Source organism: Hypanus sabinus, chromosome 21 (genome assembly GCF_030144855.1).
Source record: "Hypanus sabinus isolate sHypSab1 chromosome 21, sHypSab1.hap1, whole genome shotgun sequence".
Classification (NCBI taxonomy): domain Eukaryota; kingdom Metazoa; phylum Chordata; class Chondrichthyes; order Myliobatiformes; family Dasyatidae; genus Hypanus; species Hypanus sabinus.
Window position 1 is genome coordinate 59,893,502 of NC_082726.1, and position 15,045 is coordinate 59,908,546.

A 15,045-nucleotide genomic window follows, 5' to 3' on the forward strand; every position below is an offset into this window, starting at 1 on the left:
AAAGAGGTGGGGGGAGGAGAAGGAGAATAGCTGGAAGGTGATAGATGAAGCCAGGTCGGTAGGGAAGGTAAAGAGCTGGAGAGGAAGGACTCTGATAGGAGAGGAGAATGGACCATAGAGAACAGGGAAGGAGGAGGGGCACCAGTGGGAGGTGATGGGCAGGTGAGAAGAGGCAAGAGGCCAGAGTGGGGAAAAGAAGAAGAGGGGAGGGGAGGAGAAATCAATATTTATTCTATCGGGTTGGAGGCTATCCAGCCAGAATATAAGGTGTTGCTCGTGGGTGGCCTCATCGTGGCTCATGAGGAGGCCATGGAACGACATGTTGGAACGGGAATGGGAATTAAAGTATTTGGCCACCGGGAGGTTCTGCTTTTGGCGAGTGGAGCAGAGGTGCTCAACGAAGCAGGTCTCACCAGTGTAGAGGAAGCCACATCGGGGGCTCCGGATACATTGGCAACCCGAGCAGGTTCGTGGGTGAAGTGTTGTTTCACCTGGTAGGACTCTGGGGCCTTGAATGGAGGTGAACGAGCAGGAGCAGAACTTTCCGGGGTAAGTGCCAGGATGGAGATTAGTGGTGAGGGGCAAATGCAGAAGGAAATCACAAAGGAAGCAACCCGTGTAGAAAGCGGAGAGGGGGGAGATGAAGATATATTTGGCGGTAAGATCCCTTTGGAGATGGTGGAAATTGCAGAGAATTATGGGTTAGTTGCAGAGGCTGATGGGTTGGTAAGTAAAGACAAGAAGAACTCTTTCGCTGTATTGGTGGCATAAAGATCAGGTGAGTGTGGATGTTTGGGAAATGGAGGAGATGCAAGTGAGGGCAGCATCGATGGTGGAAGAATGGAAATCCCATTCTTTGAAGAAGGAGGATGTCCTGGAAAGGAAAGCCACGTCCTGGGAAGAGATGCGCTGGAGACAAAAGAACTGAGGGTACAGCACATTACACGTCCTTTGGCCCAAGAGCATTCTATATAGCTCTCTGCTTTCCTTTCATCCTTGTGTCTATCTAAAGAGTCTTTCAAATATCCCTAATGCATCTGCATCTACCACCACCCCAGCAGGACATTCCACGCACCTACAACTCTTTACGTAACAAAAATCTACCTCTGATAGTCCCCATACTTTTCTCCAAACACATAAAAATTATGCCCCCACGTATTAGTCATTTCTTCCCTGGGAAAGAGGTGCTGGCTCTCACTCAGTCTGTTCCTCTTGTCATCTTACACACCTCTATTCAGTCACCTCTCATCCTCCTTCACTCCAAAGAGAAAAGCCCAAGCTCACTCAACCTATCCTCATAGGACATGCTCTCTAATCCAGGCAGCATCCTGCTAAATCTCCTCTGCACCCTCTCTAAAGCTTCCACAACTATCCTATAACAAGGTGACCAGAACTGAACACAATATTCCAAGTGTTGTCAGACCAAATTTTCGTAGAGCTGCAACGTTACATCATGATGTCTGTGACAAGAGAACCTATACACCTTCTGGTCTTTATCATATTGCAATTTCTGGAGAAGTTGGAGGCAAAATTGATGAAGTCGAGAGCTTGGCAGGGATACAGGAAGCAGAACCAATGCAATCGTCGATGTAATGTAGGAAAAGTGGGGGGGGATACCAGTGTAGGCTCAGAACATAGACTGATCCATGCAGCCGACAAAAAGGCAGGCATAGCTGGGGCCCATGCGAGTGCCCATGGCGACACATTGTGTTTGAAGGAAGTGGGAGAAGCCAAAGGAGAAATTATTGAGAGTGAGAGCAGGTTCCACTAGATGGAGGAGAGTGGTGGTGGAGGGGAACTCGTTGGGTCTATGTCTAGAAAGAAACGGAGAGCTTTGAGGCCTTTCTGGTGGGGGATGGAGATGTAGAGGGACTGGGCATCCATGGTGAAAATGATTTGCTCAGTGGCAGGGAACTTGAAGTCAATGGAAAATTAATTTTTCATTTGCATCCAACTTTCACCCTGCCCTCAAGTTTACCTGGTCCATTTCCAACACCTCCCTCCCTTTTCTCGATCTCTCTGTCTCTGGGTCTGGATACAGCTTATCCATTGTTGTTTATTACAAACCCATTGACTCTCACAACTACCTGGACTGTACATCTTCCCACCCTGTTACTTGTAAAAATGCCATCTCCTTCTCTCAATTCCTCCTTCTCTGTCACATCTACTCTCAGGATGAGACTTTTCCTTCCAGAACGAAAGAGGCATCTTCCTCCTTCAAAAAAGGGGGCTTCCCTTCCTCCACCATCAACACTGCCCTCAATCACATTTCTTCTATTTCATGCAAACACAAAGGAATCTGCAGATGCTAGAAATTCAAGCAACACACACAAAATGCTGATGGAACGCAGCAGGCCAGGCAGCATCTGTAGGAAGAAGCACTGTTGACGTTTTGGGCTGAGACCCTTCGCCTAGTTCTGGTGCTTCTTCCCCCTTTTCTTTCTTCCATGACCTTCTGTCCTCTCCTATCAGACTCCTCCTTCTCCAGCCCTGTATCTCTTTCACCAATCGACTTCCCAGCTCTTTACCTTGTCCCTACCTCCCCCTCCCAGCTTCACCTGTCACCCTGTGTTTCTTCATCCCCTCCCCCCCCCCCCCCCCCACCTTCTAGCTCTGTCTCCTCGTCTTTTTTTTCTCCAGTCCTGCTGTAGGGTCTTGACTGTACTCTTTTCCATAGATGTTGCCTGGCCTGCTGAGCTCCTCCAGCATTTTGTGTGTGTTGTTTGAGTTTCCAGTGTCTGCAGATTTTCTCTTGTTTGTGATTCAAAACACACACACACACACAGGTTAAAATAGGAGCAGCTAGAACAGTATGGGGTTAAGGAGTATAGTTTATCATAATTCCTTATGAAATAGAACTTAGCCAGTGCTCTCACCCTACCCCCTGTTTCTCTGTAACTATTCCCTCTCCCCCCACAAGACTACACTACTCACCTACACACCAAGGACAGTATACAACAGTCAACCTGCAGGTCTTTAAGATGTGGAAAAAGACAGAGCATCTGGGCTAAATCCACATGGTCAAGGAGAGACCGTGCAAACTCCACACAGACAGTACCCAGAGTCAGGATTGATCTGGAGCTCTGAGGTATCAGCTTGTGGGCAGAGTGGCAGGAAGGGAGCTTCTGGGGTGAAAGCAGGCTTACTTTCTGAATTTGACTCAAGTGTGAACAGATAAGTCCTTATATTGAAAATTAAAGATCTGCAGATGCTGGCAATCTGGAAAATAAAACAGGAAATACTATAAGCAGTCAGCCGGTCAGGTAATTCCTGTACAAACAGGAATCAGATAACCTTTTTGGGATGCTTTGTTAGATATGGGAAAGCAAAACAGACTTGTTTTCTGCAGCAGAGATGTTGCAGGGCAGGGGGGTATCTCTGGTAGGATGGGACCAACAGGTTAAAGGGAACAGTTTGAGGCTCATTCCTAAAGTGGCTGGCATTCCGTCAGACTAGCGAGCAGATGAATGGAAGAAGTTGGAGGGGAGAGAGATTAGACTACAAAGCAACAAGATTGGAATGGGATTTTGAGCTAGCATAAATCCAAAGGGCTGTATGGCCTCCTGTTTAATAAGGAAATATGGAAAAAGCACAATAAGTCCCTTTTTATATATATGTATATCATTGTAGTCTGCAGGGCCAGTACTGTGCTGTGATGTTCTATGTTCTCCTTTAATTCTGGGCCATTAAGACCATAGGATTTAGGAGCAGAATTAGGCTATTCTGCCTATTGAGTCTACTTCGCCATTCTATCATGGCTGATTTATTATCCCTCTCAACCCCATTCTTCTTCCCATAACCTTTGATGCCCTGACTAATGATGAACTTATCAATCTCCACATTAAATGTGCCCAGTGACATGGTCCCCACAGCCGTCTGCGGCAATGAATTCCACAGATTCAGCACCCTCTGGTGAAAGAAACACCTCCTCATCTCTGTTCTGGCTGCACCCTCTGATCATACCTACCGCTGCTATCTGTCTAGCATCGCTGCAGGATTGCAGGTGTTTAATGATGTGTGTCTGCTCTCGGGCTGTTCTGACCGTCTTGTGCTGCATCCAGTGTCCGGGTCAAAGCCACTCCAGTCGCATGATATCCCCTGTATGTTACAGGATAATGACAGCAGTTGGAACCTGTAAGTGAAGCTTAAAGCCTCATGAAAAATTGATGCACAGCCTGGGGAAAGCTTGTAGCCAGTGTGTCTCCCGAGCTCAGCACAAGGTCCCTGTTTGGTTAGAGTCTTAATTAAGTCCAGCGGCTCCTTACTCTGTTAGAATGTTTCCTCTAATAAACTCACCCTCTTAAGTGACTGCTCCATGTCCAGACCTCGGTCCCTCAATGCAGAGACCAACTCTCCAGACCCCAGTCCCTTGATGCAGAGACCAGCTAGTTTCCGCCACAAGAAATATTGCAGGCTGTATGTGATTATTTCACAGTTGATGTGTGTTCTCTTAGTCTTAGCCAGCTCCCCCCGTCCAGCAATGCTCTGATTTTAAATTTCATATCCTCCTTGTGAAATTCCTTTCCTCACTCCCACTGTAACCCATTGCAAACTCTACTCACTGTAACCTCCCTAATTCGTAACAGCATGGAGGCAGGCCATTTGGCCCATCATGACTGATAACAAAAGCAATCCTGGCATTTCTGGCTCTTCCCACATTCATTCCTATAATTCCTTCTTCTGTACAGATGGCACATAAAGCAAAGTCTTGCTTGACATTTACCTTGGTACACGTGGCTATAATAAACCGATTTACCAACTTTGTTTGAAAGTTCAAAGAACATTTATAATCAAAGTATGCATACCACGTACAAGCTTGAGAGTCACCTTCTTGCAGGCATCCACAAGACAGAGAGACACATTAAAATGCACAAAAAAGTCCCCACACAGCAGGCCATATGAAAAAAAGAACAATTCATGCAAACAATCCAAAAAAGTAAATCAACAGTACACAGCTCATAAACCGCAGAGCCTCATAAAGTGAGTCCACAGCCACTGACTCTGCGGTTCATGCGCTTTTTTATTTGAAGTGACGGTGAAATCCACTTACTAAAACAAAAGACAAAGATATTGGATTCTGCCTGTCTTTATGTGTGTGTGTGAGCAAATGTATCAGACTCTTTCAATGTATTTTTTATGTGTAACCTGTGTGATAGCGCATGTCTCTGTATCTGTGTCTTTTCGTGTATGACCATATCTTTGGTTGTGTGTGTGTGTATGTGTATAGATAGATAGGGGTACATCTATAATTGTATCTCTATGTGTATCTTTGTGTAGATCTGTAGGTATCTGCATCTATGTGTATATATCTCTGTATCTGGATATATAGGTTGATATGTATTTACATGTGCTTTTGTTTCTTTATAACTCTGTGTGGATGGATATGTGATTATTTCTGCACAAATGTCTACATGTGGAGCTTTATGTATGAATCTTTGGGGGTAAGGGTGAGTCTGCAGGTCTATGTACAATATGTATCTGTGGGTGTGGGTTTATGTACGTATTTGTATGTGTGTAGGCTTATGTATGTATCTGTGGGTTTAGGGTTATGTGTGTATCTGTGTATGTAGGGTGATGTCTGTATCTGTGGGTGTAGGCACGTGTGTGTATGTAGGGTTATGTATGTACCTGTGTGTGAGTAGGTTTATGTATTTAGCTGTGGCTCTGTGTGTGTGTGTGTGTGTGTATAAATCATTTCCTCTATTTCAGCTGCCACTTGAAGCCCTGCCCTTTCCCAATGTCAGGAAATCTCTTCTTAGACTTATTCTTTGCTTTAAAAAAAATCTGATTAAATCCTGCAGCAAAAAAAAACCTTCCAGATATAAAATACAGTGAATTAGAGGATAATAACCAGACCCACATTGCCAATCCCAAAAGCTTTCAATGAAGCGTGTTCAGAGCGGATGAAAACAAGTCACCGAGTGTAACCATAGAAATCCAGTGACCTTTGCCAAAACAAAAGGTTTCGTTAACAGAATAAGGGAGAATGCGGCAATCAGCAGGTCAGCACTGTGGGAGTAGGAGTCCTTGCCTGGAAGGCAAACGAGGAGAACCAATTACAGAGGAGATCTCACAAAATCTTCAAGTAACACATCCTTCCGTCTCTGAGACGTGGCTGAAGGCAGCTCACTGCTGGGGTTACTTTGGGAGCTGGAGACACTGCCAGTATCTCTGAGAGGGGAGGGGGAAGGGGGGGGGTTTGCACGTTGCACAGAGCAGCATTAGGGATTTACCACCGATTGCAGATGTTCCCCCCCCCTCACTCCCAGTGCATGGGTGTAGAAAGTTCACTGGGACACTGAGGGAAGACTGACGGCTCCTCTGCAGACTCGGGCCTTAACGTCACCCTAGGTTAGAGTGGGTGGGAATCTGAGGCAGAAAGATGTCTCTCCCTTGGTACTACCCCTCCCTCATTGTCACACTCTGTCAGTACTGCTCCTCCCATGGTGCAATCCTCCCTCAGTACTTCCCCTCCCTCAATACTGAAGCTCCACCAGTGTGATGATAATGTTGGGTTTTTATGGAATGGGGTTGCTAGCCCCATGCCTAACCCTCCTCCTTTTGCAGGCAGGCTTGGGCCTGTCTGTGGCAGAGTTTGTCCAAGTAAAAAGGGAACGTATGGGCATGGTGAAAATGGGTGCATCATGGTCAGGATGGGCTGAAAGGTCTGATTCAGTGTGTCAAAAAGGTCCCACAGGTTTCACTTATCATTTAAAGATCAGCTTTATTTGTCATTTGTATACTGAAACATCAAAACCCACAGCGAAATGTGTCGTTTGTATCAATGATCAACACGGTGTGCTGGGGGCAGCCCACAAGTGTCACCGTGCTTTCCAGTGCCGGCATAGCATGCCCACAATGTACTAACCCTAACCCGTACGTCTTTGGGACACGAAAGGAAACCCATGCGGTCACAGAGAGAAAGTACAAACTCCTCACAGACGGCGCCGGGAATTGAACCCAGGTCGCTGGTGCTGTAATAGCATTATGCAAGCTGCTGTGTTACAGTGTCACCCTATTAATCACATTTGGATTTTGGGACAGCTTTCTCACAACACAAGGTACAGCAATAGTCCATTTGGCCCCTCAATCCTGCCCCACCATTTAGTACGATCTCAGCTGTTCTGCTCCATGCCTCATCTCCCTCTCTGTGCTGGTGTCCTACAGTCCTCAGTTACCCGAGCTTTCGAACATTTAACCTCTTCCCCATCAACGATCCTGCCTGCATTACCCTCTACCCTCTGGGGTCATGTCCTGTGACTCAGTGGCTGCACAATCACAGAACTGAACACCACACCAGTCACTAGGGAAGCACTACACTGCTGGAAGTGATGACATTTGGATCAGACGTTAAACCAGGCCCCACCTCCCTCCTCAGGGCTGCACACAAAGATCCCATGGTACTAACTGGTAACTGGAATCGATTGTCACCTTACGGAGGCACAGGGAAAAACTTTAAACATGTGAAAGTCTGCAGATGCTGGAAAATCCAAAGTAACACACACACACACAATTCTGGAAGAACTCAGTAGCTCAGGCATTATCTATGGAAGTGAATAAGGACGATGTTTCAGGCCGAGGCCCTTCTTTGGCACTATTTGTTTTGCGTGCTACCCATACTTGTCATTTCATCACATTAGTGCTTTGAGGTAGTACAAGAGAAAAGCAATAACAAAATGCAGAATAAGGTTTCACAGAGAGTGTGCAGTGCAGATAGACAGTAAGGTACAAGGAACATGAATGAAGTGGATTCCGAGGTCATTTTATCATATGAGAGGTCTTTTCAATAGCTGCACGGGAACTGGAGTGGATGCTATCAGATTTCTGAACCAGTCACCTCCTTTACATCCCCTTCCCGGTGATGCTGCCACGTTCTCAGATTCTCAATTCTACCTCTCGATTATTCTATCCTTTTTATTTGTTTAGAGATACAGCACGACAACAGGCCCTTCCAGCCCAATGAGTCCTGTGCCACCCAAATACCCCCATGTCACCAACTAACTTACTAACTCGTACGTCTTTGGATTCTGGAAGAGAACCGGAGCACCGGAAGAAACCACGTGGTCACAGGGAGAGCATACAAACTCCTTACAGACGGTGGCGGTAATTGAACCTGGGTCACTGATGCTGTGTAATTGTTATGCTGACTGCTATGCTACACTTTATCATTTCTTTCTGTACACACAGGGTCTTTGCACCCATTGCATTGTTTCATACAGTGCATTGGCCTTTATCAATCATGGGATTGAGTTTAAGAGCCGAGAGGTAATGTTGCAGCTATATAGAACCCTGGTCAGAGCCCACTTGGAGTACTGTGCTCAATTCTGGTCACCCCACTACAGGAAGGACGTGGGAACCATAGAAAGGGTGCAGAGGAGATTTACAAGGATGTTGCCTGGATTGGTGAGCATGCCTTATGAGAATAAGTTGAGTGAATGTGGCCTTTTCTCCTTGGAGCAATGGAGGATGAGAGGTGACTTGATGGAGGTGTACAAGACAATGAGAGGCATTGATTGTGTGGATAGTCAGAGGCTTTTCCCCAGGGCTGAAACTCTGAGGAAAACTCTGCCCTAGCACGAGAGGGCAGAGTTTTAAGATGCTTGGAAGTAGGTACAGAGGAGATGTCAGGAGTAAGTTTTTTATGGAGAGAGTGGTGAGTGTGTGGAATGGGCTGCCGATGGCGGTGGTAGAGGTGGATACGATGGGGTCTTTTAGGAGACTCCTGGATGGCTACGTGGAGCTTAGATAGATAGAGAGCTTTAGGTAAGCCTAGGTAGCTCTAAGGTAGGGACATGTTCGGCACAGCTTTGTGGGCTGAAGGGCCTGTATTGTGCTGTAGGTTTTCTGTGTGCTCATCACTGTTATCTGTTATTGCCACATACACGGTTTACTGTGTGAAATCCACAGGAGTAAATTGCACCCCAGTGCTGGGGTGGTAAGCCATCTTGAGAGTGTGTGCTCAAATTGGTGATAAACTTGTAAAACATCCTCTCGTGTGTCATAGTAATTTTGAGCACTGATTATCACTGATTAATGAATTAGTAACAATAATTATGGAGTTTTTAAGGAAAAAGGCAGTCTTGTTCCTTGTTTGCATGTATTCATTGCTTTACTATTAATAAAAGTACAACAGAGACAAGATTGAAATAAATGAGGCATTTTAGAAAACCTGCTGAAAAATTATTAATATTGATCTTTTTAAAAGACAATTGAAAAATAACGTTATTTCTAAACAGAAACATGAGAAAGTCTGCAGATGCTGGAAATCCAGAGCAACACGCACAAAATGTTGGAGGAACTCAGCAGGTCAGGCAGCATCTGTGGAAATGAACAGATAGTTGAGATTTGGGCCAGCACCCTCCTTCAGGACTGAGTCAGGGGGAGATGCCAGAATAAAAAAGCTCGGAGGAGGAGAAAGAGGACAGCTGGAAGGTGATAGCTGAAGCCAGGTGAGTGGGAAAGGTCAAAGGCTGGAGAGGAAGGTATCTGATCGGAGAGGAGAGTGGACCATAGGAGAGAGGAAAGAGGAGGGGACCCAGGGGGAGGTAATAGAAAACCTGCTGAAAAATGATTAATATTGATCTTTTTAAAAGACAATTTCTAAATAGAAACATGAGAAAGTCTGCAGATGCTGGAAATCCAGAGCAACACACAGGAAATGCTGGAGGAACTCAGCAGGTCAGGCAGCGTCTGTGAGGAGAGATAAAAGTCAGAGTGGAGAATAGAAGGGGGGGCATGGAATTTGTTTACCAGATGGAGAAACAATTCTAAATAGAATTGTTTATCCTGATCATTATTCAAATACTGATGAATACACCAGGTCTGTAAGGATTTCAAAACCTATCATCCTCTCGCATGTTCTTGCAACTGTCTAGCTGGTGCCAAGACAACATGAGACGTTTCCTTTGAAAGCATCTCACTGCACTCAAGTTGTAAAACGTCATTTGCTTCTTCATTTGGCAGTAACAATAATCACTATGCATCTTTTTATCTTTATTATCGGTGGGGTTAAAAGAGCTGAGGGGCAGCACTGCATGCCACATGCCAACAATATCTTTTGCGGGCACCATAACACGTGCCATAGGTTTGCCACCCATGCCAGAGTATATGACGAACCAACTAAGCTAACTAACTAAACCAACAGATATTTAATTCAGGGAGTGCGATCAAGGAGCCAGGACACGGACGATGGGCAGCACAGTAGTGTAGTGGTTAGCAGGACGCTTTCCAGCTCAGATGACCCATGTTGGATTCCCGCTGCTGCCTGTAAGGAGTTTGTATGTTCTCCCCGTGACCACGTAGGTTTTGTCCCGCAGTCCAAAGATATTCCAGTTGGGAGGTTAATGGTCATTGTAAATTGTCCCATGATTAGGTTCGTATTAAATCAGGGGATTGCTGGGCGATGTGATTTGAAGGGCCAGAGGGCCTGTTCCTCGCTGTATCTCAATGAATAAATAAAATGTAATCTCCCCCAACACTTCCAACAGTGTGTAAGTTTCACAGAAGTTCTGTTTCAGTAAGATCAAGATGGATGTAATGTGTGGGCCGTGCATAACTGTATATTAAATGCCATAACTCTGCTCATTATGGATTTGGGTTTGTCAATCGGCACACAGACTTTGTGAGAGGAATTGTAGGTCTTGCATTATTAATGAGTGAAAGTAAATTTGTCTGATTTAATGTTTGCATTTTAGTTATGACTTCACAATGCTGTCTTGCTCTTTGGAAGACCCTCTCCAATTAGTCCCACTACAAAAAAAAATACCTTGGCTTCCCTACAAACCTGTATTTTTTGTTCTTTTCAAATATTTATCTAATTCCCTCTGAAAACTGCTGTTTAATCTATTTCCACTTTCCAGACCATGGATTTTAAATGTATTTTTTTTAAATCATTTTCCTCTCCCTGGGTAGACCTGCTGTATAATGTAATGGGTTGGGCCTGTCTTACAGAAAATGTAGATTTACACGGCAACTCTTGGGGATTGTGGAGACTGAGAAGGGAAGTCTGCTTGGGATACAGCCGTGAACCTCAATTTCAGCACAGCGGTGAAGGGGGTAGAACTGCTGCCTCACAGCTACGAAGATCCGAGTTCAGTACTGACCTCAGGTGCTGTCTGTGTGGAGTTTACATGATCGCACTGCGACAGGGTGCGTTTCCCCTAGATGCTCCAGTTCCCTCCCACATCCCAAAGACTGGAGATTTCTGGGTTCATTGACTGCTGTAAATTGCCGCGAGAGTGCTTCACACGTGGCTGCACGGCCAAACACTTGAGCAATCACACTGGCAAGTTCGCCAGTGACGCCATAGCGCTGGGGCTCTTCACCAACAACACGAGATGGCCTACAAAGAGGGGATGGAAGAGCTCGAGGCCTGGTGCCAGGCAAATAACCTCTTCTTCAGTGTCAACATGAAATGGTTATCGACTTCAGGAGGACCTGCACCACTCACATCCCTCTTTACATTGGCACCAACAACATTGCAAATAGCTAGCAGTTTCAAACTCTTGCAAGTGCACATCTCTCAACAGCAGACATGCAAAATAAGGGGCAGGTCATTTAAAACTGAGCTGTGTAGAACTTTATTGTCACCAAACAATTTATACTAGAGCATACAATCATCACAGCGATATTTGTTTCTGCACTTCGCGCTCCCTGAGGTACAAATCGAAATAAATATAATAAAAAATTTAAATTATAAATCATAATTAGAAAATAGAAAAGGGAAAGTAAGGTAGTGAAAGTCAGGTCTGGATATTTTGAACTTCAAGCAGTGCGTGGTAAATCCCTGGAATTCTTAGACCTCAAGGGTATGGATTATTAGACAGACGAGGGTAATGGGGACCATACCCTGTTCACATTGATCAGTGATGATTGGTGGGGCAGGACTGAGGGGCTGAGAGGCCTACTTAATTCCCTGGGCTTCCTTTGGGTGGGGTGGGAGGGGGGAGATGAATAAAGAAGGAAATAAAGTTTACATTGAAGTTCAGCAATGATGTCTGGGACCACTCCTCATATGGAGGGCACGGAGAAGTCTGGTACTCTTATAAAATGCCAGCAGCAGAGAAAGAGTCCATTCAGCCCATTAAGTGCATGCCAGATCTCTGCAAGAGCCACACAGTGAGTCCTACACACTGGCTTTTTCCAACCCGGCAACCTATCATTCTTCTAACGCAAACTTAGAAAGGACGGGATTGGATTCCTGATCGCAATCAAGGGGAGGGAGTTGGGGGGTGGGGGTTAGTCAGATTGAAATTTTCACAGGTTCCTTGCAAAGATGCTGCAAAATTTGATATGGCGATTAAGAAGTCATATGGTGTGGTGGACTGAGTTCAAAAGCTGTGAGGTAATGTTGTAGCTCTATAAAACCCTGGTTGCCTCGTTATAGAAAAGGTACCAGAGTTTGAGAGGGGGTGCAGAGGAGATTTATCAGCATGCTGCCTGGATTAGAGAGGGTGCAGAGGAGATTTATCAGGATGCTGCCTGGATTAGAGAGGGTGCAGAGGAGATTCACCAGGATGCTGCCTGGATTAGAGAGGGTGCAGAGGAGATTTACCAGGATGCTTCCTGGATTAGAGAGGGTGCAGAGGAGATTTACCAGGATGCTGCCTGGATTAGAGAGGGTGCGGAGGAGATTCACCAGGATGCTGCCTGGATTAGAGAGGGTGCGGAGGAGATTCACCAGGATGCTGCCTGGATTAGAGAGGGTGCGGAGGAGATTCACCAGGATGCTGCCCGGATTAGAGAGGGTGCAGAGGAGATTTACCAGGATGCTGCCTGGATTAGAGAGGGTGCAGAGGAGATTTACCAGGATGCTGCCCGGATTAGAGAGGGTGCAGAGGAGATTTATCAGCATGCTGCCTGGATTAGAGAGGGTGCAGAGGAGATTTATCAGCATGCTGCCTGGATTAGAGAGGGTGCAGAGGAGATTTATCAGGATGCTGCCTGGATTAGAGAGGGTGCAGAGGAGATTTACCAGGATGCTGCCTGGATTAGAGAGGGTGCAGAGGAGATTCACCAGGATGCTGCCTGGATTAGAGGGGGTGCAGAGGAGATTTATCAGGATGCTGCCTGGATTAGAGAGGGTGCAGAGGAGATTTATCAGCATGCTGCCTGGATTAGAGAGGGTGCAGAGGAGATTTATCAGGATGCTGCCTGGATTAGAGAGGGTGCAGAGGAGATTTACCAGGATGCTGCCTGGATTGGAGAGGGTGCAGAGGAGATTCACCAGGATGCTGCCTGGATTAGAGGGGGTGCAGAGGAGATTTATCAGGATGCTGCCTGGATTAGAGAGCATGAGTTTTTGAGGATAGGCTGAGTGAGCTGGAGCTGGTGCTGGGATGATGAGAGGTTACTTGACAGAGATGTACAAGATGATAAAATCCACTTAGTCCCTTCCGCGGTGCTTCCATCTGTCTTCTGCACCTCCCTTACTTGGTTATAGAGTACTGCAGCACAGAAACTGGCCGTTCAGCCCCCCTAGTCCATGCCAACCTGATGTTCAGCCCACCTAGTCCAATCTTCCTGCACCTCGACCATATCCCTCTGTACCCCTCCGATCATGTACTTATCTGAGCTTCTCTTAAATCTTACAGTTTTAACTTCTTCCAGCACTCATACCACCCTCTGAGAGAAGATGTTCCCCTCAAGTTCCCTTCACTATTCCACCTTCCATCCTAATCCTATGGCCATTAGTTTTAGTGTCACACAACCTAAGGGGAAAAAGCCTGCTTGCATTCATCCTATCTATCCTTACGGTTGTCATAGCCAGGGTGGGGGAGGGTTCCTCTACCTACTACCTATTAAATGCTCCCAATGGCGTGCAGCTCAAAGAGCTTCTGACAACCAGACCCAGCTCCTGGCCTTCGCACGTGGCTTAGCTACCAAGCCTGGTGGAACTGTCTGTACTGATGGGAGGAGGGTTAAAGGCAGGTTACCAGCATCTTAGAATCAGTCGTTCTGGGCAAATGAAGCCCGTCAGCCCTGGTTGGCAGCTCATCCAGAGGTAAAGCTCTGATCTCAAACCTCCACGGCCTTGCAGCTATACCCACACACGGGGAAGGCTTTTGGGGTAAATCCCGAGGAAAAATCCAGAGATGGAGTCCTTAAGGCAATCCTATGCTGACTGGTAACTCCCAAAACACCGCTGGTGCCAAACTGTACCAGTCTCTGTCATTCCTTTGGATTCATCAGCTGTGCGGAGAGAGGAGCCTGCTGCATGGGCAACAGCCTGATCTCCATATCGTACTGTCCTGGCCTGCGTACCGGCTTGCATATCATGTACACAACTGGGAAGCTATATCCATGGTCAACCCCTACCAACAGAGCCCTAATGATCTCCCTCATAATTCTGTATACTTCCACACGATCTCTCTTCATTCTCTTGCGCTCTGCAGAATGAAGTCCTAACCTATTCATAACACTGGTCCTTAGGTCACGGCAGTATACTTGTACATGTTTTCTGCACTCCTTCCAGCTTATTGACATCATAGCTGTATGTAACTGACCTGAACTGCCCACAATATTGCAAATTCGGCCCCAGTATGTTCCACCATAGTTCAATGCTCCATTTTCCTATCCTATCAAATTTCACAACCTGTAGCCCTCTGTTGCCTCCACTCATCACTCCCAGCCTTGTTGTTATTTCTACATTTCCCTTCTCCATCTGCCTGACATCTCCTCCGCTCATCAGCTGCCAGCTCTTGAACCACTCTTCTCCCTCCCCATTGACCTCTACCTTCCAGTCCATCTCAACCCGAAATGTTGACTGCCCATCTCCCCTCCACAGGTACTACTTGACCGTTGAGTTCCTCCAGCCGTTTATTTGTTCCTCCAGCAGTTCCGTAGCTCACTGCGGGCGAGGCACCAGATCCCCAGAAAGTCGCTCACGGTCGTATCTCCAGTTCCAACTCACCCCATGAACTTCCTCCCCAAACTGCAGCCTAAAGCGCCAAGTGGCTTTTCATTCTGGATTAGTGAGCCGTAGGACGGCGTGGTAGCGCTAGCGGCTAACGTAACACTATTATTGCCAGTGACCCAGGATCAATT

General features: G+C 46.3%; 1 protein-coding gene across 3 annotated transcripts in view; it reads left to right on the plus strand.

The window, feature by feature from the left end:
* LOC132379101 (SH2 domain-containing adapter protein F-like) overlaps window positions 1–15,045 on the plus strand; it is a 267,029-nt gene that overhangs the window by 240,252 nt on the left and 11,732 nt on the right. Inside the window, exon 7 of one of the 3 annotated variants that reach the window (XM_059946666.1) lies at window positions 7,927–8,312. The exons of the other annotated variants lie outside the window; for them this stretch is intronic. Within the exon in view, the coding sequence (XP_059802649.1) occupies window positions 7,927–7,963 (37 nt within the window). The 3' untranslated portion in view covers window positions 7,964–8,312. Of the gene's footprint in view, window positions 1–7,926; window positions 8,313–15,045 lie in introns of those variants that run through there. 3 annotated transcript variants of the gene reach the window in all.